Source organism: Drosophila tropicalis, unplaced genomic scaffold (genome assembly GCF_018151085.1).
Source record: "Drosophila tropicalis isolate 14030-0801.00 unplaced genomic scaffold, ASM1815108v1 contig_1190, whole genome shotgun sequence".
NCBI classification, from domain to species: Eukaryota; Metazoa; Arthropoda; class Insecta; order Diptera; family Drosophilidae; genus Drosophila; species Drosophila tropicalis.
The window spans coordinates 1,597,383-1,623,688 of record NW_027172561.1 but is presented as its reverse complement, the minus strand read 5'-3'; the positions used below and the strand labels follow the sequence as shown (position 1 = coordinate 1,623,688).

General features: G+C 35.4%; 1 protein-coding gene across 2 annotated transcripts in view; it reads right to left on the bottom strand.

Annotated features, from left to right (window-relative positions):
* Nucleotides 1-24,190, bottom strand: part of dpr10 (defective proboscis extension response 10) — a 58,181-nt gene extending 33,991 nt beyond the window's left edge. The window contains exons 1-2 of one of the 2 annotated variants that reach the window (XM_068292905.1): nt 24,050-24,190; nt 16,800-17,007 (exon numbers count right to left, since the gene is read on the bottom strand). In XM_068292905.1, coding sequence (XP_068149006.1) covers nt 16,800-16,839 — 40 coding nt within the window. In that variant the 5' untranslated portion in view covers nt 16,840-17,007; nt 24,050-24,190. Of the gene's footprint in view, nt 1-16,799; nt 17,008-24,020 lie in introns of both variants that reach the window. The other variant, XM_068292897.1, reaches the window with a different exon arrangement.
* Between the last annotated feature and the right edge of the window lie 2,116 nt (nt 24,191-26,306).

Here is a 26,306-nt window from a genome sequence, read left to right as displayed (position 1 = left end):
CTTTCGTTGAGGGTGATGCTTTCGCCTTAGACTCTTTCCATACCTCTTGCACGCCACCTCATCGCGTCTGCCTCACTTCCTCCTACCACCAACCCATAAGTTCTAAACATATGCAAAAAAAAAAAAGGTTGCGCCTTCAAGTGAAGTCACAAAATGGCGACCGGAAACTCATTGAATGGGTTCGAAAATCGATTGGGGATTACTTTCTGGGCGCCGCTTTTCATTTTTACCTCGTTTCGTTTACTCATTTTCGGTAAAGGGGAGGGGTAGGTTAGACTCCAATCTTTCTACCTTATAGAATATATTTATTTTCGGCCTTTGGCATCTCTATGAATTGCCCAGAGGCTTTTCCCCCACAACCCCTTCACCATACATACATACATATAGAGGGGGTGAGAAAAGCTTGGCAAAGGAAGCGAGGGGCAAGGGAAAGTACGGCGTTAAGCTCCTATGGGTAGGCTGCTTACGCATCGCCGCACAAATGATTTATAAGGTAGACAAAAGCAAAAATTGTAGCCTCACCTTTTGCTAGGACACAGGACAGGACAGGACTGAACTGGCCTCCTGGCTTGGCCTCGACAAGATAATGCGAAGCCTCTGAGCCATGTCTATGTGGTAATACCCCCCATTCACCCCTCCCCCACCACTTCCCCCCCATCTTCTTACTCTAACTGTGTATATTGTTCCCATTGGCGATTGGTGACACAAAAATGCAGCCATTTGACCATAAACATTGAACTAAATTCAAAATCAATTTAGCGGAATAATAAAACTGACTACAGCAGAGAAACCAAGAGAGAGAGAGAGAGAGAGAGAGACAGAAAAACACTGCAAATGAAAGAGAGAGCTTACTGTAAGTAAGCGAAGAATTTCGGCATAAATCATAATCACATGAAAGCCTGATTATGCTCGAGTTCGAGTTCGATTTTGGCTGCTCGACTTACGGCTTTGTCAACATTTTAGCCCACTCATATAGTATGCCTATGTTGGCTTCTTCTATGACAAATAGCCATAAATAAGTGACACACACATCGAGCCAGAAGGGTGGTGGAAGACACATACAGACACAGAGAGAGAGAGAGGGAGAGAGAGACTTGTCTATGGCCAACATCCAAACGAAATTGCAGTGAAGTCAACCAAGCGGTGACAACTGCAGCTAGTCTCCCCAGCTTATTTATGCCCTTGGATAGAGTAGAGTGAACGGGCGGCAACCTTAGGAGAACTTAAAACGGCAACAACAACAACAATAAACAACGGCAACAGAAGCTAAAACCTACAACAATGAAAAAAAAAAAAATACAACAGAGAGAAAATAAGGGAAAGAAAGAAAGAAAATCATAGCCAAAAGTCAAGTGAATTTCCTTTTTGCACAAATACACACACACACACACACACAAACCACACACACATACACACTTTTACATCGGACTTGCTCGCAATGCCATGAAATGTACTTTGTTATGAATTTTTGTTACATCCTTTTTCGTTTCGGGGTTTCTTCCCTTTTTACTTTTCCCCTATATACATCTTCTTCCTTCTTCTTTTTACAACACAACAAAAAAAAAAAATAAGGAAAAACAACAATAACAACAACAACACCAATAACAAAGATTAGAAGGAGGACACAAACACATCCGTAAACAATTTGTTCATGCCCTTTTTTTTTTTTCTCTGTTATGTCTTCTTTTTTGTATTTATTTCAATGCGCTGTTTTTTCCTTTCGCCACCCTTTTTTCTCTCTCCCCCCCCTTTTTGTTTTTTTGATAAGCAAAATAAAGAAATGAACAGGGAAATTGAAAATGTTGCCAGCCAAAATAGGCAATCCCCTCGCTTGTCTAACCCTTTCCCTACTCTTTTCTCTTTGTCCTATACCATGCCAAAAGCCTAGCGAAAGAAAGCAAAAGAGGGCAAATGGGGGAAAAACAATTCAAATGAACTGAACTTCCTCTCAACAATAAAGACAGCAAAAAAGAAGGCAACTCTTGTTTCAAGCCCACTTTACAATTCCTTTACACAGAAGGCCCCTTGCCCCGATTCCGAGGTGTCGAGCGATCTTTTATAGTTCAACGAGTTTCTCACATATAAACTGTGCCCCTTTGTGGCACAGGAAGAAGTAACATGATATAGTCCTATTTTCATTCTGTTGACTTTAACAATATAGCCTGAATTCGGCTCCCAAGGGGGGAGGGTATGATAAAACACATATGATTGACTTTTAATCAAGTGCCAAAAACGAATAGATTTGCAATAAGTCGTTGATTTGCTAAAAGACATCTTGTTTCAAAATAATATTTTAACAAAGAACCGTTTATGTTGTGCTCTATTTCAATTATAGGCTTCAACCTTGCATGATTTATGTAGCAAGAATTAGCAAAATAGAAGACTAGTGAAGGAGAATGCGAACATTGAATACAGAAATATTCAAAACCCTTTCACTTTCACAAGAAAGAAATAATAATCAAAGTCAAAATGTGCTAAGAGCAATGTGTTATAAAGGGTCGGGGAAAACACTGCCCTGTGAAAAAAGCGAAACGTCTTCTAAAACCAGGTTTTGGAGGGAAAATCGTATCGTTAAGATGGAAAATTAAAAAACATTAAAAAAGCAATTGCTGTTGCAAAACCAACAAACAATGAGACTCTTTGGGAAGTAATCTAAAAGGCCTGGGCGAAAATGACGGTCAAACTTTGTCCAAACCTGGTTATGCAGCAGTTATTGCCAATAAGAGCAATGCAACCAAGTATTGAGTTTATAATTTAATAATATTTTAATGTCTTTAAATTAACTAATACATTTTTTTAGTTTTTTGTTTTTTTTAATTTTAAGTAGTTCGATATTAATATGATTTTTTTTTTTTGCATCCATTAGTAGGAAATGTTTATATGTATTAGTGGTGCTATTTTTAACTTTGCGGATGCATTTACACTTTATGAGGTCGGAAACGTCTTTTTATGGGCATTACAAACATCTGACCAATTTCATAACACCCTTTGCAAGGGTATAAAAAGAAATAGAAATGGTAAAGCGTATCACTTGATTCGATTTGACTTAACATTTCAAACTAATGCCCAATGGAGTAGTATTAAGTAATCAAGCTACATACATATATGAAAAAGATTGATAATAATGATGTAATCCATCAATGCTTGTAAGATTACTGGATGGGCCAATGTGAGATTTTTTTTTTCTTGCTTTTCGTTCAGAAAAGGAAGTTGAACAGCCGATGGCCAAAGAATCAAGCAGTTGTCCTGCACAATTCATTGAAGTTCGCCCCGAAAAAAACGATTTGTAGTTGTAATATAAGCGTCCGCCTGTAACAACCTTTGACCAGAAAGAATTATATTTATAAAGAAATAAAACACAAGTTATAATTCCTTTCTTAAGATTGCGGGATGGGCCAATGGGATAATAAATCTCGTGCTTTTCATTCAGAAGAGGAAGATGATATACCTAAAGAACTAAGCAGTTGTCATCCACAATTTGTTGACTCTAGAAACGTAGTCTGTCTAGACTCTAAAGTTCAACATTGAAACTCCCGTCCCGGAATATAATGGAACACACCATGGAGTGGGTAATGGACGTAATCTGTGGAATAGACGTATACCAGGCTATTTCACTTCCAACTCTTATTGTCATCAATAGAAACGTTTTGAACAAAAATAAAAGATTTTTCATAAAATTTAAATATAAGTTAACGAACGGTTTTTTTTCGGAGTCTAATTTTTATATAATTTTTGGGATTTTTATGAATAAGGAAAACAGGAACGTTTTAAAAGTTTAAACTTTCTCGCCTCGTTTTTTTCGGACTTACATTTTCAAATAATTTGTAAGATTTTTATGAATAAGGAAAATAAAAAATAAGAACGTTTTAAACGTTAAAACTTCCTCGCCTCGTTTTTTTCGGAAACTGATTTTCCAACAATCTCAATGTACACCGACTGTCTTTGGCTTTCAGACTTTCATTTTCAAATAATTTTTGGGATTTTTTATGAATAAGGAAAATAATAAATAAGAACGTTTTCTTCTTTTTTGTTCCCTCCCCCCTTCCTTTCTTTTCAAATTTTTTTTTTTTTTTTTTATAAAAGGAAAAAACGTTTAAACGTTAAAATTTCCTAGCCTCGTTTTTTTCGGAAACTGATTTTCCAACAATCATCTCAATGTACGCCGACTGTCTTTGGCTTTTCAGACTTTCATTTTCAAATAATTTTTGGATTTATTAATTGGATTTTTATGAATAAGGAAAATAATAAATAAGAACGTTTTAAACGTTAAAATTTCCTAGCCTCGTTTTTTTCGGAAACTGATTTTCCAACAATCTCAATGTACGCCGACTGTCTTTGGCTTTCAGACTTTCATTTTCAAATATTTTTGGATTTATTAAATTTTGGGATTTTTATGAATAAGGAAAATAATAAATAAGAACGTTTTAAACGTTAAAATTTCCTAGCCTCGTTTTTTTTCGGAAACTGATTTTCCAACAATCTCAATGTACGCCGACTGTCTTTGGCTTTCAGACTTTCATTTTCAAATTTTTGGATTTATTAATTTTTGGGATTTTTATGAATAAGGAAAATAATAAATAAGAACGTTTTAAACGTTAAAATTTCCTAGCCTCGTTTTTTTCGGAAACTGATTTTCCAACAATCTCAATGTACGCCGACTGTCTTTGGCTAACTTCAGACTTTCATTTTCAAACATTTTTGGATTTATTAATTTTTGGGATTTTTATGAATAAGGAAAATAATAAATAAGAACGTTTTAAACGTTAAAATTTCCTAGCCTCGTTTTTTCGGAAACTGATTTTCCAACAATCTCAATGTACGCCGACTGTCTTTGGCTTTCAGATTTATTCAAATTTTTGGGATTTTTTATGAATAAAGGAAAATAATAAATAAGAACGTTTTAAACGTTAAAATTTCCTAGCCTCGTTTTTTTCGGAAACTGATTTTCCAACAATCTCAATGTACGCCGACTGTCTTTGGCTAACTTCAGACTTTCATTTTCAAACATTTTTGGATTTATTAATTTTTGGGATTTTTATGAATAAGGAAAATAATAAATAAGAACGTTTTAAACGTTAAAATTTCCTAGCCTCGTTTTTTTTCGGAAACTGATTTTCCAACAATCTCAATGTACGCCGACTATCTTTGGCCAAACTTCAGACTTTCATATTTTCGAACATTTTTGGATTTATTAATTTTTGGGATTTTTATGAATAAGGAAAATAATAAATAAGAACGTTTTAAACGTTAAAATTTCCTAGCCTCGTTTTTTTCGGAAACTGATTTTCCAACAATCTCAATGTACGCCGACTGTCTTTGGCCAAACTTCAGACTTTCATTTTCGAACATTTTTGGATTTATTAATTTTTGGGATTTTTATGAATAAGGAAAATAATAAATAAGAACGTTTTAAACGTTAAAATTTCCTAGCCTCGTTTTTTTCGGAAACTGATTTTCCAACAATCTCAATGTACGCCGACTGTCTTTGGCTAAATTCAGACTTTCATTTTCGAAATTTTATATTAATTTTTGGGATTTTTATGAATAAGGAAAATAATAAATAAGAACGTTTTAAACGTTAAAATTTCCTAGCCTCGTTTTTTTCGGAAACTGATTTTCCAACAATCTCAATGTACGCCGACTATCTTTGGCCAAACTTCAGACTTTCATTTTCAAACATTTTTGGGATTTATTAATTTTTGGGATTTTTATGAATAAGGAAAATAATAAATAAGAACGTTTTAAACGTTAAAATTTCCTAGCCTCGTTTTTTTCGGAAACTGATTTTCCAACAATCTCAATGTACGCCGACTATCTTTGGCCAAACTTCAGACTTTCATTTTCGAACATTTTTGGATTTATTAATTTTTGGGATTTTTATGAATAAGGAAAATAATAAATAAGAACGTTTTAAACGTTAAAATTTCCTAGCCTCGTTTTTTTCGGAAACTGATTTTCCAACAATCTCAATGTACGCCGACTGTCTTTGGCCAAACTTCAGACTTTCATTTTCAAACATTTTTGGATTTATTAATTTTGGGATTTTTATGAATAAGGAAAATAATAAATAAGAACGTTTTAAACGTTAAAATTTCCTAGCCTCGTTTTTTTCGGAAACTGATTTTCCAACAATCTCAATGTACGCCGACTGTCTTTGGCTAAACTTCAGACTTTCATTTTCGAACATTTTTGGATTTATTAATATTTTGGGATTTTTATGAATAAGGAAAATAATAAATAAGAACGTTTTAAACGTTAAAATTTCCTAGCCTCGTTTTTTTCGGAAACTGATTTTCCAACAATCTCAATGTACGCCGACTATCTTTGGCCAAACTTCAGACTTTCATTTTCGAACATTTTTGGATTTATTAATTTTTGGGATTTTTATGAATAAGGAAAATAATAAATAAGAACGTTTTAAACGTTAAAATTTCCTAGCCTCGTTTTTTTCCGGAAACTGATTTTCCAACAATCTCAATGTACGCCGACTGTCTTTGGCCAAACTTCAGACTTTCATTTTCAAACATTTTTTGGATTTATTAATTTTTGGGATTTTTATGAATAAGGAAAATAATAAATAAGAACGTTTTAAACGTTAAAATTTCCTAGCCTCGTTTTTTTCGGAAACTGATTTTCCAACAATCTCAATGTACGCCGACTATCTTTGGCCAAACTTCAGACTTTCATTTTCGAACATTTTTGGATTTATTAATTTTTGGGATTTTTATGAATAAGGAAAATAATAAATAAGAACGTTTTAAACGTTAAAATTTCCTAGCCTCGTTTTTTTCGGAAACTGATTTTCCAACAATCTCAATGTACGCCGACTGTCTTTGGCCAAACTTCAGACTTTCATTTTCGAACATTTTTGGATTTATTAATTTTTGGGATTTTTATGAATAAGGAAAATAATAAATAAGAACGTTTTAAACGTTAAAATTTCCTAGCCTCGTTTTTTTCGGAAACTGATTTTCCAACAATCTCAATGTACGCCGACTGTCTTTGGCTTTCAGACTTTCATTTTCAAATTATTTTAATTTTTGGGATTTTTATGAATAAGGAAAATAATAAATAAGAACGTTTTAAACGTTAAAATTTCCTAGCCTCGTTTTTTTCGGAAACTGATTTTCCAACAATCTCAATGTACGCCGACTATCTTTGGCCAAACTTCAGACTTTCATTTTCAAACATTTTTGGATTTATTAATTTTTGGGATTTTTATGAATAAGGAAAATAATAAATAAGAACGTTTTAAACGTTAAAATTTCCTAGCCTCGTTTTTTTCGGAAACTGATTTTCCAACAATCTCAATAAGTACGCCGACTGTCTTTGGCCAAACTTCAGACTTTCATTTTCAAATAATTTTTTTTTTGGGATTTTTATGAATAAGGAAAATAATAAATAAGAACGTTTTAAACGTTAAAATTTCCTAGCCTCGTTTTTTTCGGAAACTGATTTTCCAACAATCTCAATGTACGCCGACTATCTTTGGCCAAACTTCAGACTTTCATTTTCAAACATTTTTGGATTTATTAATTTTTGGGATTTTTATGAATAAGGAAAATAATAAATAAGAACGTTTTAAACGTTAAAATTTCCTAGCCTCGTTTTTTTCGGAAACTGATTTTCCAACAATCTCAATGTACGCCGACTGTCTTTGGCTTTCAGACTTTCATTTTCAAATAATTTTTGGGATTTTTATGAATAAGGAAAAATAATAAATAAGAACGTTTTAAACGTTAAAATTTCCTAGCCTCGTTTTTTTCGGAAACTGATTTTCCAACAATCTCAATGTACGCCGACTGTCTTTGGCTTTCAGACTTTCATTTTCAAATAATTTTTGGGATTTTTATGAATAAGGAAAATAATAAATAAGAACGTTTTAAACGTTAAAATTTCCTAGCCTCGTTTTTTTCGGAAACTGATTTTCCAACAATCTCAATGTACGCCGACTGTCTTTGGCCAAACTTCAGACTTTCATTTTCGAACATTTTTGGATTTATTAATTTTTGGGATTTTTATGAATAAGGAAAATAATAAATAAGAACGTTTTAAACGTTAAAATTTCCTAGCCTCGTTTTTTTCGGAAACTGATTTTCCAACAATCTCAATGTACGCCGACTGTCTTTGGCTTTCAGACTTTCATTTTCAAATAATTTTTGGGATTTTTATGAATAAGGAAAATAATAAATAAGAACGTTTTAAACGTTAAAATTTCCTAGCCTCGTTTTTTCGGAAACTGATTTTCCAACAATCTCAATGTACGCCGACTGTCTTTGGCTTTCAGACTTTCATTTTCAAATAATTTTTGGGATTTTTATGAATAAGGAAAATAATAAATAAGAACGTTTTAAACGTTAAAATTTCCTAGCCTCGTTTTTTTCGGAAACTGATTTTCCAACAATCTCAATGTACGCCAACGCCGACTGTCTTTGGCTTTCAGACTTTCATTTTCAAATAATTTTTGGGATTTTTATGAATAAGGAAAATAATAAATAAGAACGTTTTAAACGTTAAAATTTCCTAGCCTCGTTTTTTTCGGAAACTGATTTTCCAACAATCTCAATGTACGCCGACTGTCTTTGGCCAAACTTCAGACTTTCATTTTCGAACATTTTTGGATTTATTAATTTTTGGGATTTTTATGAATAAGGAAAATAATAAATAAGAACGTTTTAAACGTTAAAATTTCCTAGCCTCGTTTTTTTCGGAAACTGATTTTCCAACAATCTCAATGTACGCCGACTGTCTTTGGCTTTCAGACTTTCATTTTCAAATAATTTTTGGGATTTTTATGAATAAGGAAAATAATAAATAAGAACGTTTTAAACGTTAAAATTTCCTAGCCTCGTTTTTTTCGGAAACTGATTTTCCAACAATCTCAATGTACGCCGACTGTCTTTGGCTTTCAGACTTTCATTTTCAAAAATTTTTTGGATTTATTAATTTTTGGGATTTTTATGAATAAGGAAAATAATAAATAAGAACGTTTTAAACGTTAAAATTTCCTAGCCTCGTTTTTTTCGGAAACTGATTTTCCAACAATCTCAATGTACGCCGACTGTCTTTGGCTTTCAGACTTTCATTTTCAAAAATTTTTTGGATTTATTAATTTTTGGGATTTTTATGAATAAGGAAAATAATAAATAAGAACGTTTTAAACGTTAAAATTTCCTAGCCTCGTTTTTTTCGGAAACTGATTTTCCAACAATCTCAATGTACGCCGACTGTCTTTGGCCAAACTTCAGACTTTCATTTTCGAACATTTTTGGATTTATTAATTTTTGGGATTTTTATGAATAAGGAAAATAATAAATAAGAACGTTTTAAACGTTAAAATTTCCTAGCCTCGTTTTTTTCGGAAACTGATTTTCCAACAATCTCAATGTACGCCGACTGTCTTTGGCTTTCAGACTTTCATTTTCAAATAATTTTTGGGATTTTTATGAATAAGGAAAATAATAAATAAGAACGTTTTAAACGTTAAAATTTCCTAGCCTCGTTTTTTTCGGAAACTGATTTTCCAACAATCTCAATGTACGCCGACTGTCTTTGGCTTTCAGACTTTCATTTTCAAATAATTTTTGGGATTTTTATGAATAAGGAAAATAATAAATAAGAACGTTTTAAACGTTAAAATTTCCTAGCCTCGTTTTTTTCGGAAACTGATTTTCCAACAATCTCAATGTACGCCGACTATCTTTGGCCAAACTTCAGACTTTCATTTTCAAACATTTTTGGATTTATTAATTTTTGGGATTTTTATGAATAAGGAAAATAATAAATAAGAACGTTTTAAACGTTAAAATTTCCTAGCCTCGTTTTTTTCGGAAACTGATTTTCCAACAATCTCAATGTACGCCGACTATCTTTGGCCAAACTTCAGACTTTCATTTTCAAACATTTTTGGATTTATTAATTTTTGGGATTTTTATGAATAAGGAAAATAATAAATAAGAACGTTTTAAACGTTAAAATTTCCTAGCCTCGTTTTTTTCGGAAACTGATTTTCCAACAATCTCAATGTACGCCGACTGTCTTTGGCTTTCAGACTTTCATTTTCAAATAATTTTTGGGATTTTTATGAATAAGGAAAATAATAAATAAGAACGTTTTAAACGTTAAAATTTCCTAGCCTCGTTTTTTTCGGAAACTGATTTTCCAACAATCTCAATGTACGCCGACTATCTTTGGCCAAACTTCAGACTTTCATTTTCAAACATTTTTGGATTTATTAATTTTTTGGGATTTTTATGAATAAGGAAAATAATAAATAAGAACGTTTTAAACGTTAAAATTTCCTAGCCTCGTTTTTTTCGGAAACTGATTTTCCAACAATCTCAATGTACGCCGACTGTCTTTGGCTTTCAGACTTTCATTTTCAAATAATTTTTGGGATTTTTATGAATAAGGAAAATAATAAATAAGAACGTTTTAAACGTTAAAATTTCCTAGCCTCGTTTTTTTCGGAAACTGATTTTCCAACAATCTCAATGTACGCCGACTGTCTTTGGCTTTCAGACTTTCATTTTCAAAAATTTTTTGGATTTATTAATTTTTGGGATTTTTATGAATAAGGAAAATAATAAATAAGAACGTTTTAAACGTTAAAATTTCCTAGCCTCGTTTTTTTCGGAAACTGATTTTCCAACAATCTCAATGTACGCCGACTGTCTTTGGCTTTCAGACTTTCATTTTCAAAAATTTTTTGGATTTATTAATTTTTGGGATTTTTATGAATAAGGAAAATAAAAAATAAGAACGTTTTAAAGGCTTAAATTTCCTAGCCTCGTTTTTTTCGGACTTACATTTTCAAATAATTTTTGGGATTTTAATGAATAAGGAAAATAAAAAATAAGAATGTTTTAAACGTTTAAATCTTCTCGCCTCGTTTTTTTCGGGAAAAAACGTTTTAAACGTTTAAACTGTTAAACGGTTAAACCTCGTGGTTTCAAAAGTTTCACTTTAGTTTCACTTTTGGGGAAAGTAAAAAGAAAATGAAGAGGAAGGTTGAGCTGCTGTTGCTCTCATCTCGAGAGCTTGCAAGCAACTGACGGAGCATCACACAATTCGTCAGCAAGTAAACTATTTGGCCTACTTCGATGGCAATTACAACTATTTATCGATAAATTTAAGGTTTAACCACGGGTGCTTGTGAAATTTATCGAATTAATAAAATTTGTGTGCAACACTAAAAGCTCCAGTGACTGACAACACTAGAAAGTATGTGCCATTGACAGCAATGTGAGCTACACGAGATTTCAGTGTTGAAAAGTGGAAAATCGGCTGAGGCCAGATTTCGGTGTTGGCAAATGCTATTTTTTTATATGGCGCGTTGTTTGACCGCCCTCGCAGCCAAATATTTTACTCTAAATTATAAATTTGCTCTGGCAGCCGAATCTTGTATTCTGAACTATATTTGTTCTATAAAATCAAGAAATATTGTAATCTGAACAATATTTTCGTTTGTTGAAAATAGTGCTAACAAAACATTCAAAAAGCCCGCGTATTCGAGTATCCAAAATTCGGCATCTGGCAACACTATCTCAACAATTTGACAGTTTTTTTTAGCCGAAAACAGCTATTTTCAGCTATAGTCCTGCTAAAAATATTTATTTTTTTATTTGTTAATTACTCAAAAACTACGAAATAAATCGCCAAGGCGCACCTGAGGTCGTGCTCGTGGAATTTTTCTCTTTAGCTTGATACCAAATTTATGTAGTGCGCGTTTTGGGCCCGAGTAGCTGTAGTAAACATTTACCAAACTTTGACATCAAGGTGATAGTCACACTTTATCACCATCTGATTAAAATAACATTATTAAAACTTAAACTTTTAATGTGAAATGAAAAACAAGTAGAGGCTATGCTATTGAAATGCTATTGAATGTGTGTAGGTGACTTTCGGAATGTCCTTTAGAACTTCGTCAGGCTTTTATTTTAAAAAGGACTTGCGAGAAGTTTTAGATGGTTCTAATGGTTTGCTTTGGGCGGAACTGTCTTGTCCGCATCACTTTCATTTGGTCACGATCACCTCATTTGGCATTATCTAGGTCCTTTTTTACTTTCCTTGCGGGAAATAAATACAAAGTCAAACAATAATTCAAGAAAATAATTAATAACTTGCGTTATAAGCTTTTGTTTTGTCTATGGCCTATAGAAAATAAATTAATTTGGAAACATTTTCTAAAAATAACAAACTATTTCTGACTACTTCCAAGAATGCTATTCCTACGCTTGCTGCTGAGCATGAAACTTAAAATATTTGAATATCTTTTATGAGCAAAGAATGCTATAAAATCGTTTTACTAAATTTTTCTCCTTTCTTAAAATTATATTTTATGGGTCACTGTGTGTGTGTGTGTGTGTGTTGGTAACTTATCTAAGTTGCCAAGTTCATTAGCTAATTGCTGAATAGAATAGAATTACATCAGGAGAAAAAGTGAGAAAAAAGAAATGCCATCTTATTGTAAAAGAAGAATTTTAATTGATACGATTCAAGCAATTTGTGGTTAGCAATTACAGGCAACGCAAGATGGGAAGAGAAGGAAAGCGAGAAGAGTAAAGTGGAGCTATGAAGGAGAATATCGTGTGGCTGACTTGCAATGGCTCGTGGCAACAAATCATTGCAGTTAACTGTTGCTCCACCAGCAACTTGGGGCGCTCCATCAATCATTGCAAGGGAAAGGACACTGCTAGACAAAGCTATACGAAACCTTCACTCAATGAAGGACGAAGAGACGGAAGGGAAGAGGCTGTGCAAATCGGCAGGCAAATCGCTGATGGCATCTGTTTATTTTGTGAGTTGCGTTTCTTTGCTTTGCTTTGCACATTTACATTTCGGTATTTTCGGTATGTCAACGTAATTTTTCTTTCCTTTTCTTCAGTTGGCAGTTTTCATGTTTGCCATTTCATTTCCATATGCACAAAGCAAATAGGTAAACAATTTGAATTTGCTTAGAAGTGTTTTTTTCTTCTTCTTATTGGTCGGGTTGGGTGTGAGTGAAACAGCAAGGATTTTTGGGCAATATGTTGATACAACTTTGTTGTTGTTCGTTGCCTTGACAGTCGCGCAGTTCAGTTAAGTAGTATATAGATGGATCTAGAGCAGGGAGCAGGGAATATACATGTGAGGGGTGAGGGAGTGTGAAACTGTAACTGGAGCTGAGGCTATATGCTTGTACCATCTTGACAGGGAACAACTCATTGCTGCTGCTGCTGCCAGCTACTGCTCAGTGACACGTGTGAAATGTTTGCTGTGTTTTTCGGGGAGTTGTGAGTGGAGGAGGGGGCGAAGTTGGCTCTTTGGCTCTTCAAGTTTCTGACATACACAAAAGGCGGAATCTATATATGCTGGTTTGCTGGCTGGCAAATTGGAAAGCCAAGCCAAAGTTGACAGGATTTGCGCGCCAAAGGATTTATTCGCGGAAATATGTATATATCGATTGTGTCTGTGTGTGTGCGTGTGTTAGTAGGAGGATAATCGACTGGCTGTCATTGTGTTTACACTAAATTTCAATTAAATTTTGAGGCCTCTTTGACAAGTGACAGCTCAAGCCTCATTCGATACAAATGGCGGAAGGATAATCAGAAAAGGCAGCACACGCACACACACACACACACACACACAAAGAGATATAGCAAGAACCAACAAAAGCAAGGAGCAGCAGCCGAACATGAAGAAGAAGAGGAAAAGGATAAGTACAAAAACTGTAGAAAATAATAAAAACAAAAAAAAAAAAAAAAAACGAAAAAACAATAACAATTGCAAATGCCACTTGCCACTTTAGGCAAAAACCGGCAACAAATCTCAGGCAAACTTTATAAACAATTTTATGCCAGAAAATGAAGCCACTTTCTGCTAAGAAGCCCAGCCGAGAAGACCACCCACCACCCCGAATGGCTCACAGACCAGCAGCAACCAGAAGGAAAATGGCAACGCGAAAAGGAAAACCCAAAATGTCGCTTGACTGTGTGCCGGATTTGCTGACTGGATTTAAAATGGAAATTATTTGAGAAAACCAATTCACTTTATTACTTTGGGGCATACGCAAAGTAAAACAAAAGCAGCCAAACAACGAAACAGGAATACAACATGAACAAAAGTAAGCGACCATAAAAATTAATGCAATAAAAACACATGGCACCAAGGCACACACACACACACACACACACACAAGCAAGAGGGGCACACACAGAAGGGCACAAGGCAAAACAATGCAAAAAGGACAATATGCGACAAAAGTGAGTTTGTAAAAACAAAAAAACAAAAAAAAAAACGAGAAGAGAAGAGAAAAGAGAAAGAGAAACACTCAAAGTTAAAAAATAAGTAGTAGGACACAGCACTTAGACGGAGCGAGTAGTATGCGGGGTTAGAGGACTCGAGGTGGGATTGTGTGTGAAGCCGCTGGTTTATTGATTGTTTATTTGGGTTCACTTTTGAATACACCATAATACCCAACTATTGACTCCATCAAAATCTTCACTCGAAATCGAAAATTTTATTTTGCTATTGAAATGAGCTTCGCGAAACTGTGAAGGATAAGCCACGACTCAAAAGTAGGCACAAAAAAAGGAACTTCAACGACGTGTTGTAAAATTTCTACCAGGAATTATATTCCATGGTGAGATGGCGACTTTTATGGCCATGTAAAACCCTTATATATCACACGAGGCAAACTACAGCACAGGACATATACATACATAGTGAAATGTGCTTAAGCCTTGGAATGAAAATCCGATTGATTCGATTTATGTCTTCGGTTCTTTGTACATCATTTAAAATCTCTTGACCAAATGAAGATTTTGATCATTGCCTAATAAATTAGAATCAATTCATCTGTTTTAAAATGAAATTTCATTTTGAAAATCCATTTATTATCGAAATATGTACATATATCCCAAAATTATCTATACCAAACAATTGATTACGTAAATGCTAAAATGCCATCATAGTCGAAAAATTTCACTATCGTAAGATAGGATGATCTTTCCTCTATTAAACGCAAAAAATAATGAATAGCGACTTAAAGCTTTCATGTTATTTACTTATTCTTTAAAATTTAAGATGTCAAGAACTAGAGCTGTTTATTACACAACAGGAGAAAAACTCCAACAAACCGCCTTGATATTTGCTATAAGTATTAACTGTTTCATCTAACAAGTAGGAACATTCAACAAAGCAAAAAAGGGCAGCAAACTTTGCCTAAGATATGTAGATACTTTTCTTATGTTTCTTAGCCTAAAAGTTAACCTGTTCCATGGACAATCCAGAGGGCAGTCCTGGTGGGTAGACACCTAGGCCCCAGAACATAGAAATCATGAAACATGAAAACATAAAGAAACGTTCATTTTTGCTGAATTCTCTCATGCATTGAGATGAACATAGAGAACATAGAAATCATGAAACATGAAAACATAAAGAAACGTTCATTTTTGCTGAATTCTCTCATGCATTGAGATGTATTTGAATTGTACGAGTATTAAGAGCTTTAACTATGCTGCCGTTTTATCATCTTGTATCTCACTCCTTATCTTCTATTTCAAATGTCCGATAAGTTTATAAACAAATTGAGACAAAGTTAACTTGTATAATTGTGCCTCTTGTCCACGGCTTAAAGTTGTTCATTATCTGACTTTGTTTTTTTGCTGGAACTTTAGTGAAATTAATGAGTTTATTGAATTCTTAAGTTTAAGAAATTCAAGTTCCGATTTTCATTTGTACTTTCACTTGTGCTCATTGTAAACATGGAAAATTGTACAAAAAGCAGCCAAGGACACTTTGACTATAGCAATAGCTGCCATTCATTCAGTCAGTCATTCATTCACTCATCGGGGACGACGGCATTTTCTTTGCTTCGTCTCCTTGAGCGCCTTGAAGGCGCTTCCCGTCGTCTAGTGCTTCTGCCTGCCTCCATGCCGCTGCGGCAATTAAAAGGACTTGCAAGCCATAAACATTGTGCTTGAGATGGCTCCCAACGCCCTCTGCTCCACCTATTGTGAGTGGGTGGATGGTTGGTTGGTTCGTTTGGCTGGTTGTTTGTTGTTGGCTCTGTTGCTTCGCTTGATTGAGCTTACAGTTGCGCCTCATAAAGTCGAGATCAGAACAAGACTGAGGCATAATTACACTTTTCAATTATGCATAATTATGTGTAGAGCCAGTGGAGGAGAGGTTGAGGGTTGAAAAGGTGGATGGGAGTGCAGAAGTTTCAGGAGGAGTGAGCAACTTGTGTGTTTTAGGACGCTTAAAAAATTTAAAGTGCAACGACATGGCCCCCACTCTCAATTGAGAGTGAAAGAGCATTGCGTTGCTGTTATGCGATATGCCCTTAGGCGACACTGTCGAAAGTGAAAGAAGGGGCGAGTGGTTGGGCAGTGGGGTGGGGGTAGAGCAACCGCATTTGTTGTTTGCCTTGTTCTGCTCATGCTGCGGTTGGCATTGGCCATGTCGCCAGCATACAGAACAAAATGCAAGGACAACGCAGCAGGCAAGCATAAATCAGGATTTTCGCCGCCCGGGCCACAAATGTTTTTAAAAGGATTCATTCTCCGTGGGACAGCAGTGGCAAGCTCGTTGCCCGCCAGCAGCAACAATAACAATAATAACTTTCAGGGTCGTTTGCGAGTTTGGCCATGTGAGTGAGTGTGTGAGTGAGCGAGTGAGTGTTGGGGTCTTCGATGCCTGCATGCCGCTGATAATCGCTTAAAACTGCTTTAACTGGATATGGATTGTAGAAGGGTGGACGGTGGGAAGGGGTCAGGGACAGGGAGCGGAACTAGAACTATGTATGTACTACTTACCCGTCATGCAGCAGAGCAGCGCTGTCCAAAGGGTCAGCATTGTGATGACCCTTGCTTTTGTGAGTATGTGTGTGTGCTTTTTGCTTTTGTTGTTGTTCCCGTTGTTATTCTACTTATTGGTATTGGTTTTCGCTGCGTTTTATCTGTTGTTGTTCTTGCACTTTCACTTTTTTGTGTGTTGTTGTTGTTGTTGTTGGTTTTGCAGTCTCTGTAAAGGATAATATTATTAGCACACAACAGCAACAAGAATGATTGCAATTTGTTTTGTTCTTCCCCTCTCTCCCACACTCAGTCTGTCTGTGTCTCTATCTTTCTCTCTCTCTCTCTCTCTCTCTCTCTATCTATCTCCCTCTCTCCTTCGCGTTCATGCTGTCGCTCTCTTTACTCATTCAACATGAATTAAACTCTTGCAATGACATTTAAAACACTTAATTCCAACGTCAGACAATTTAATCCTTTAACGTTCGTTTGTTAACCTTTTTGGGTTCATCCTTGTTGCTGCCGTTTGCCATTGATGTTGCTGGTGTTGCTGTTAGTGTTGCTGATTTCATTTTGTTGTTGCTGCTGTTGTTTTCTGCGCTTTTCTGTTGTTTTTTTTTTTTTGCAAAAGTTTCTCTTTTGGTTTATTTTGCTGTTGTCATTTCGGATGAACCTACGACCGGAATAATATTTTTGTTTTCCATTTCTGCCAGTTTGTTGCTGCCTTTTTCAACGCGTTTTTAATTTTTTTTATTTGATTGCCAGTGACCTACCAAAAATATATATATAAATATGCATATATATAAATATATACATACATATATATGTATGTATGTATAGATACATTCACAGGTTTGAGTGTCAGCAAAAGTTTTTAAGGTATTCTCCCTGTATCTCTTTCTCTCTTTCTTTTTTTTTGTCAACTTTAATTGATTTAATTTTGCCACTCTGATGGGTTTTTACAACGTTTTCATCTAATAAACAGAGATTAACTGCTGATATTTAATTTTCAGCAAAAAGTTTCAATTGAAATTAATGCCGAATTCAAATAAATATGCAGCAAATTGAATAAAAACTATAAAAGTGATATTAAATAATTGTAAGTGGGCACGTATCAACAATTGGTTCATTGAAACTGCTTTTTTTTATGAAAGTCTTAAATGTTTTGAAATATTTAGGCCCGTTTTCGTTTCTGATTCCAAATGTGTTTGCCCGAATCGGATTTGAGACCTGTTCTCCCAGTCGATTCTGATACCGATTCGACTATTCGGTTTGAAATTGTTTGCCTTTGAATCAGTGGAATGAAAATTAATTGCAAATATTCAAATAAATTCATTAAAATTACAGGTTTTAAATATTTTGTTTTATTGTTTTTTGATATGCTGGGAACAATACATAAAAAGGTTTTAGTAAAAAGCGGAGAGCTTAGTTGAGAAATAGAGTGACAGTTCGAGAATTTTAAATGTGGTATACAATTTTTTTTAAAACTTTTCAAATCGCAAACACCAAAATAAAGTACATATTCTCAATAAGTGTCTTGAGGTTATAAATGATGACCCTTTTTTAGGATTTCTCAAAATTTTTGTATAAATATATACTCAAAGTTGTAGAACGAGCCGTTTTTTTTTTCTTGAAATGCCCATTGAAAACGCACGAGAAACTTACAAAAACAAAACCAACTAAAAATTCAAAAAGCTATGGCAAGAACATAATTTTATCCTCGGGTCGATTGTTTCCCATATAATTAATAATTGTTAATACATAAACTTGAAACCAAAACTGAAAGCCATACATAAACTGTATCCCTGCATAATTCATAAGGCACGCATGTGGGTGTGTGTGTGTGTCTGTGTGTGTGGTTGGGCTTGTGCCCAAAAATAAATCTCGTTTTTCCCCAAAAAATAGAACCTCTGTCTCTCTCTCTCTCTCTCTCTCCCTCTATGACCAACGGAAATGAGAAAGATGGATGGGGGGAACGATATGAAATTAAGTGAAGTATGGGTTGGATTGGTGTGGTTGTTGAGAGAAGGGCGTTGCTTCTTTTTATGGGATCGAGGTCCTGGTCACGCCTCAAGACACAACAATATACATATATCGAGTCGAGTTGGGGAGTTTTTTTTAGCCAAAGTTCTAGCTGACTGGCCTGTCTATCCGTCATATTAAAACTATTTATTTTCATACACATTTCCACTTACTTATGCAGGAGAGACAAGAGAGGGGAGACAGCGCACTTGATGGCCGTTTGGCATCAAATCAATCAAACAAAAAAATTCCAACGAACAAAACTTTCTCACAACTTTCTCAGTACAAAACTTTCACTTGCCATGAAATACAATTTGTTAAACAGTTGTTCAAGCAATGTCGTTTTTCACACGCCAATTGGGATATCTCAATAAATGCGTGTGTGTGTGTGTGTGTGTGTGTGTGTGTAGTGCGGAGGGGTTCATGTTTATTTTCATCATGGCGTGTAAAATTAATTAAAATTTAATTAATTGCAAATTTTCTTTAGATGGCAACTAATTAACGAACAGGAAGTGGACAACAGCAGTCATGGAGAAGGTGGCAACTCAACTCAAAGGTACATTGACTGAGAGTGACAGCGAGAATGGCAGAGTTTTGCTGGCTTCAATCAGGAACAGAAGTCGTCCTCCTGGGTCCTTCACTTGTCACTGTTGCTTCCTTAATGGAATTAGAGAGCCGAAGGGGAGGTTTGCAGCTTGCTTGGAGGATGCTTGGATAGATGTATGGCCAGATTGAGGAGCAGATTCGGGTAAGGGGAAATGCGAGAGGTAGTTGGGCTTAGCAGGACTCCTGCCAACGTCAGCAACATCGTCCTGGTCGTCGTCGTCTCTGCCAAGTCTCTCAAAAGTGTTAACGCACTCAACTTCTTTGTGCTCTGTCTCAGTCTCTCTCTTTCTTCCTCTATCTTTATCTGTCTTTCTCTCTATCTTTTTGTATGTTTTGTTGTGTGGTGGCTGCTGGGCTGCCTTGTAATTGCTGCTTGGCTTGAAGTAAGACCCCCTAACACATTTTTTTACCCTCCTGTGTGTGTGTGTGTGTGTGTGTGGTGTCTGTATGTACGTGTGTGTGTAATTGTAAACGTCTGCACTTTGTTGCTCAACGCTTAAGCTCTACTTTTGCCCCTTTGGCAAACGCAAACGCCTGCCATTATGCTTAGTATCTATGATTAGGTCCCACCTTCGCCTGCTCTTTCATCCCTCTTCCCTGTTCTTTGCCTGCTCTTCAACTACCCCTTCTTCTTCATCTCATTCGCATTGTCAAGAACATGTGGGAAGCGGGGGGAGAATCAGATCTCCATTCTATTACTATTCTTTGTTTTTCCCTTATGCGGAAACAGTTTACTGTTCATGAATATTTTATTGATACAACAGGCATTGAACCATTGCCAGCCATTGCCTTTGGTTTTTCGGTTTTAGGTTTGAATTCGATTCGGTTTCACTATGTGTATTCGTTTGTACATATATGTATATATATATATATATAAATGTGTGTGTGCGTCTTGTGCAAAAGCAATTTAACCTTGCTTGAAGTCGCTAAAGGCGCTTTCAACATTATCTAAATGAAAAGCATGTAACTTTTGTAGTGCCACTTTATCTGCTAAAAACATTCACTTCCAACTAAAAAGGATTCCACTCAATTCTCTTAGTTTTCTCTAGCGCCAAAAACTTGCTTCTGACTTTTGCCTGCATTTTAACTTAAACAAAAACCAAGAGCGAGATAAAAATAAAAGAGCAAAAGCGAAAAGCACTTGGCACTTTCTTTCGTTTGTTCGCTCTTCTCATTCGTTTCATTCTGCCCGTTTGTTGTTTCGCTTTTTCCAAAATGAAAACAGAAAAACAAAAAACAACCTTGCTAAAGTTTTACCCCCTGTCTACCCTAGAAAAAAATGAAGAGTTTTTCGAAAAAGTTGATGCCAAAAAATCAACAACAATTGTAATACACTTAAAACTTAATACACATGTATGGCTGAGTGTGACCCATGTACAAACATTAGACATAAAGCGAATTTTTTTGTTTTATCTCAAATGGGCAAACTGATAAATGTTCTGGAACTCCACCAGCAAAGTTTGTCAACAAATATCACTTATACGACATGTCATTCGCATTATGATAAATACCTAACAATGGAAAATCCTCTGAGCAATCAAGATGTGTGAGGTGCTTTACTTCAAATGCCTGGTTACCCTGAAAAAGGATTTTTGTCCTAGGAGATTTGTGTTAAACTGCGTGACTTTTATTTTTGTTTTATGAAACTGCGAAACAACGAGTCGTATGAGCAATGAAACATATGTATGTATGTATGTACATATGTATGTGTGTTTGTATGCATATATGAAAATATTAAAGCGAACTAACTTAATAAGACTCTTTTTACTGCAATTTATAAGTAAATTATGTGTCAATGGATTCAGAATGGCTTTCACCGAATCCATTCAGAAAATGAACCATTTATTAGTTGCATTTACTTAGCTACTAGAAGTTGAAATTTGTTTTGTCTTATTTCTAATAGTAAAAGTTTTTAACTTTATTCTTAAATTGTGATATATCTATATTAACGTTTAAGCCATAGAAAACAGACATGCCTAGGCAACTCATTTAAAATATCTATTTATTTAATCCCCTTATTTATAACTTTTCTTTAAATAAACCTGCATATATCTATATAAATATACTATATACATACATAAAATAGTTCAAAACATCTTTAGATAGATAATTGCCAAAATAAAAGAATTAAACGTATTGTACCTACTTATAAGCTAGATACATAGAAAACCAAGAAAGCATTAGATAAATAAATAGGGAACAGCGGATGACAGATATTGCTATAATGATGATGACACAGTTATCAGGACTGTTTAAGAATAAACATCGTGTTCATCTGAAATGGCTTCATCAAACCAGATTGAACAAAGAAATATACAAAACATAAAACAAAAATAGCTGATACAGATTCATATATCAAGTATGGCTCAAAAAACCAAACAAAACATGCGTCCACACTCTGTGGAAAAGCACTTAAGATTATAACAAAGGCGCAATATCAAGTCGCCAACGCTGAGTATGAAATATAAACATTAGAATAAGCATTTTTAAGAACAATTGTCGCCTCCTAGAGTCTAAGAATTCATTTATATACACAAGACGTTTGTTAATAAAATCAGTTCATATTTTGAATTCAAGATGAAGATGGTGTTTTAGTTTGCGGTGCTGAAATCCTCTTCAGGACTGTTTTTGTTTTTGAATTGTTTTGAGTTGGAAAGGCTTGTAAATTGTAAAGGGAATTTAGAGACGGCCAAATGGAATAATGATCGACAAGGTTTATTGCCATGTTTTGGAAGCCCACTTGACCAGCTTTGTAGAAAACTGTTAAAATCACAAGAGTTGATTCGAAAAGCGAAATGAACCAAAAGTGTAACAATACCAGCGATTATTTATTTCTTAAATATATATTATAGTAAGGAATTTGATTCCAAAAATTCAAATTCTGTCTTTGGTTTTTATAGTTTCTACAGGCAGCCTGTCTCTTACAGATAATTACAGAGGTGACATAACGATTAACTTACTAAATGTTATACTTATGTATTGTAAATATATTTATAGTTGAATCTTACTACAGTAAATAGAGGAGTATATAGTATATATACAGCAACCAACAAATTACCCCGCATGGTACTTGAAGATCTCCCTTACTATTAGCTTTATTTTTAGCTTTCGAAGGCTTTCGTGAATTCAAAAAGAAAACCCTTGAGAGGAAGACGGTAGTTGTCCGATTCTGATTTCAAAATTGCCTTCATTAGATATTAGCTTTTAAGCCAATCAAAGGGACGGACAGTCACTCACAACAAATTGATTTTCATAGAAAAGCATGCATAAATTAAACATAAGAGTTACGCTAATTGATTAAATAGGCAATAAACATATGAAATGGGCCATAAAGAGGAAACTATAGTCAAAGGAAACTCTCATATATATGTACATACATAGATAGCAAATTTATTCTATGGAAACGCTTCTAGTGATTTCCGATATGCTGATGGTGTGGCGTAACCACTGGCGATCATCATGAACTACATACTATATAGTTGTATGTATGTATATATTGTCCACACCCCTTGTATGAAGCTCCCCCTTTGGCATAGATTTCTATGTTTTTGTGTTAATTTTTTATGTGTTTTCTATTAATTTTTGTCACATTTCTTACACACACACACACAAACGCTTTCACACCCGCCAAAGGCTATTGAAATATTAAATTACAAAATATTACCATTCGAAATATGTGGCACAAATTGTTTTGACGCCGAGTTGTTGTATTCCATTTACCAGAGGAGATCAAAGACTATTTATGTGTGTGTTTTATTTCGTTCTTTCTATTTTCCCATACGTCGTTTCCCTTTATTTTCTGTGTGTGTTTATGTTTGATTTTTGTGTTTTTTTTTTTTTCGTTTTAATTTGTTAATTTATATTTTTGGCCAGAGGCTAAATATAAAACAACTTAATTTGCTGCATGCTAATGAGAGGGCGAGTTGACGATGCCGAGACGATGCGAGGCCATTGTGTGGAGGCGTTTAACACTCTTTATAATTTGTTTCTGAGTGTGATTTCTTTCTTTTTGTTTTATTTCACTGTTTTTTTTTTTTTGTTTTTTTTGTCGCCTGCTGCGTCTTTTTGGCCGTGCCACTGCCACAGCTGACAAGTTGCAAACACGCACTTAGCACAACAAACAACAACAAAAAAAGGAACCAAAAAAAATATATACACACACACACACACAATTGGTTATATTGGGTAAGAATCGTCGCATATAATTTGAAGAGACGATGTCATAAAATATTCGCGTGTTGGCATAAGCAAACAGCGATAACAACAACAGCAAAAACAGCAGCAACAACAAGAGTAAAGGAAACTCGCAGGAGCAGGAGCTGGAGCAGGAGCGGCAGGAACAAAGGTCATTCAATTCCCAACTGCCGGCAATGGGGCAATGAGGCTTTTCCTGCGTTTTCACACGTTCAAAAAATTTACGACCAATTTCGTTTTTCCGTTTTGTTTTTTTGTTTTTTTTTTGTTTCTTTCTTTAGGTTTAGCTTTTTGTGTCACAACTTTAACTTGGCATGTGAATGGTTATAACATAAACTCGGTGGAGAGGGAGATGTTGATGGTGGTAGAGAGTGGTCGGTCGTCTACTGTGTGTGTCGCGTCTCACGTTCTTGGCATTACATTTTCATCAACTTTTTGTTGCTACCAACTTCGATCCGATGCTGCGCTTTTTGGCTAGAGATTTGTTAGTGTTTTTCTATTTTTTTTATTTATTTCTTTTTCTCTCAGATCAGGGGCATTGCGCGCTCGCCTGCCGTTCACCGTCGTTGTCGCGTTGAAACTGAAACTGATTTTGGGCCTTGCACTTGCCTGCCCAACACACAGCCAGTTGACGGTTGCGAGTCAGTTAGCCAGAAGCAAATAGGACGACGACGAGCCTTCACAATCCGCACGAGAACGATTCGGGTTCGTTGCCATTGCCTTCGTATTGGCAGTGGGTCCACAGTTCGTTTTGCCTCGTAATGGCTTGTGGGGCCATTGCCGAGCGCCAATTGAATTCGCCGCATGCCACATTGGATCCGTCGGCTCTCTCTCTTACTCTCTCTCGTTTCCCGTTGTGCTGTCGGACTCTTTGCTAGACTCCAATACTCTTTCAAGGTCTAACAAATTGAAATGCTTGAGTGCTAGACATCAAAATTGTCAACCGTTGGGGCCAGGTAAGATGGATTCAAGAACATCTGATGCAGTTTTCACTCATTTTCATATGTGTCGCCATTTAAATCATTTCGTTTTTTATACCCTTGCAAAAAGGGTATATTAATTTTGGTCAGAAGTGTGCAACGCATAGAACGAAGCATCTCCGACCATACAAAGTATATATATTCTTGATCAGCACGACGAGACGAGTTCAACTAGCCATGTCCGTCCGTCCGTCTGGATCAACGCAAACTCCTCCTAGACCGTAAGAGCTACAGAGCTGAAATTTTGCACGTAGGCTTGTATATACTGCAGGCGTTGTATATCTCGGATTCAGCCGGATCGGACCACTATATCATATAGCTCCCATACAAACCCCAAAGTCACGAACAGTGACTTTTCTCAATAACTTCGCTATTTTCTGAGCTATTGTCGTGAAACTTAATATTAGAGAGTTTACTACGCCTTTAAGCGACTATGCCAAATTTGATCAAGATCAGGTGACTATATCATATAGCTCCCATAGGAACGATCGGTCGAAAACAGTGACTTTTGTAAATAACTTCGTTACTTTTACCGCGATTGCTTTCAAAATAAACATTTGTTAGTTTGATATATCTGTTAATGACTGTGTCGAATTTGATTAAGATCGGGTGACTATATCATATAGCTCCCATAGGAACGACCGGTGGAAAACAGTGACGTTGATCAATATCTTCGTTATTTCCTATGATTGTAGGCCATTCTTTCGCAAATATAAGCCTTTTTAGATAAAACGTTCTTCCACATTGATGGCTAATAGGTAAGGATAGAGTTACCAAAAAAGTTGCAAGGGTATACAAACTTTGACGCGGTCGAAGTTAGCCCCGGCCCTCTGGTTTTAGAATAATACGGATTCAGTCATAAAATGTTTTCAAACAGGATTGGTTAATTACTTTTCAACAAGTTTTCAATTATTCATTTTTATGGGCTAAGGGAGGCTTTTTCGACCCTATTCAGAATATATTGTATGTAGTTCTGTTCTGTTTATAAGTTTTACTATGCTCCCATAAACCGACTCCGCAATATTCTAACTAGCAACATGCCAAATTTGATAAAATCCGGACTAAAAATAGCGGAGTTACAGATAAAAGGTTTTGTCACCTAGTGTAAAATAAGGACGGAAGAGTCCTTGCAATGTTAGAGTGGGATAGCAAATGATTGCTATGTAGCACATAATAAAATTATTATATACTTTTTGAAATTAAAGAAGCTTTTCTTTTTGATGCATGATATTCCAAAGGCGACGAGACGTCCATAATCACTTCAGTTTTTGAATGATATGATCAGAGTTGTACAGAAAAAATAGTGTAAAATAAGGACGGAAGAGTCCTTGCAATGTTAGAGTGGGATAGCAAATGATTGCTATGTAGCACATAATAAAATTATTATATACTTTTTATACCATACACCCATAGGGTGAAATGGTATATTAAAGTCGCCAAAATGTATGTAACAGGCAGAAGGAAGCTTCTCCGACCCTATAAAGTATATATATTCTTGATCAGGATCAACAGCCGAGTCGATCTAGCCATGTCCGTCTGTCCGTCCGTCCGTCCGTCCGTCCGTCCGTCCGTCCGTCCGTCCGTCCGTCCGTCTGTATGAACACGCAGATCTCGGAGACTATAAGAGCTAGAGCCACCAAATTTGGTATGTATACTCGTGTAGTATGCACATGTTCAGCATTAATTGGAATTTCGGCCACGCCCCCTTACGCCCCCAGGAATCACA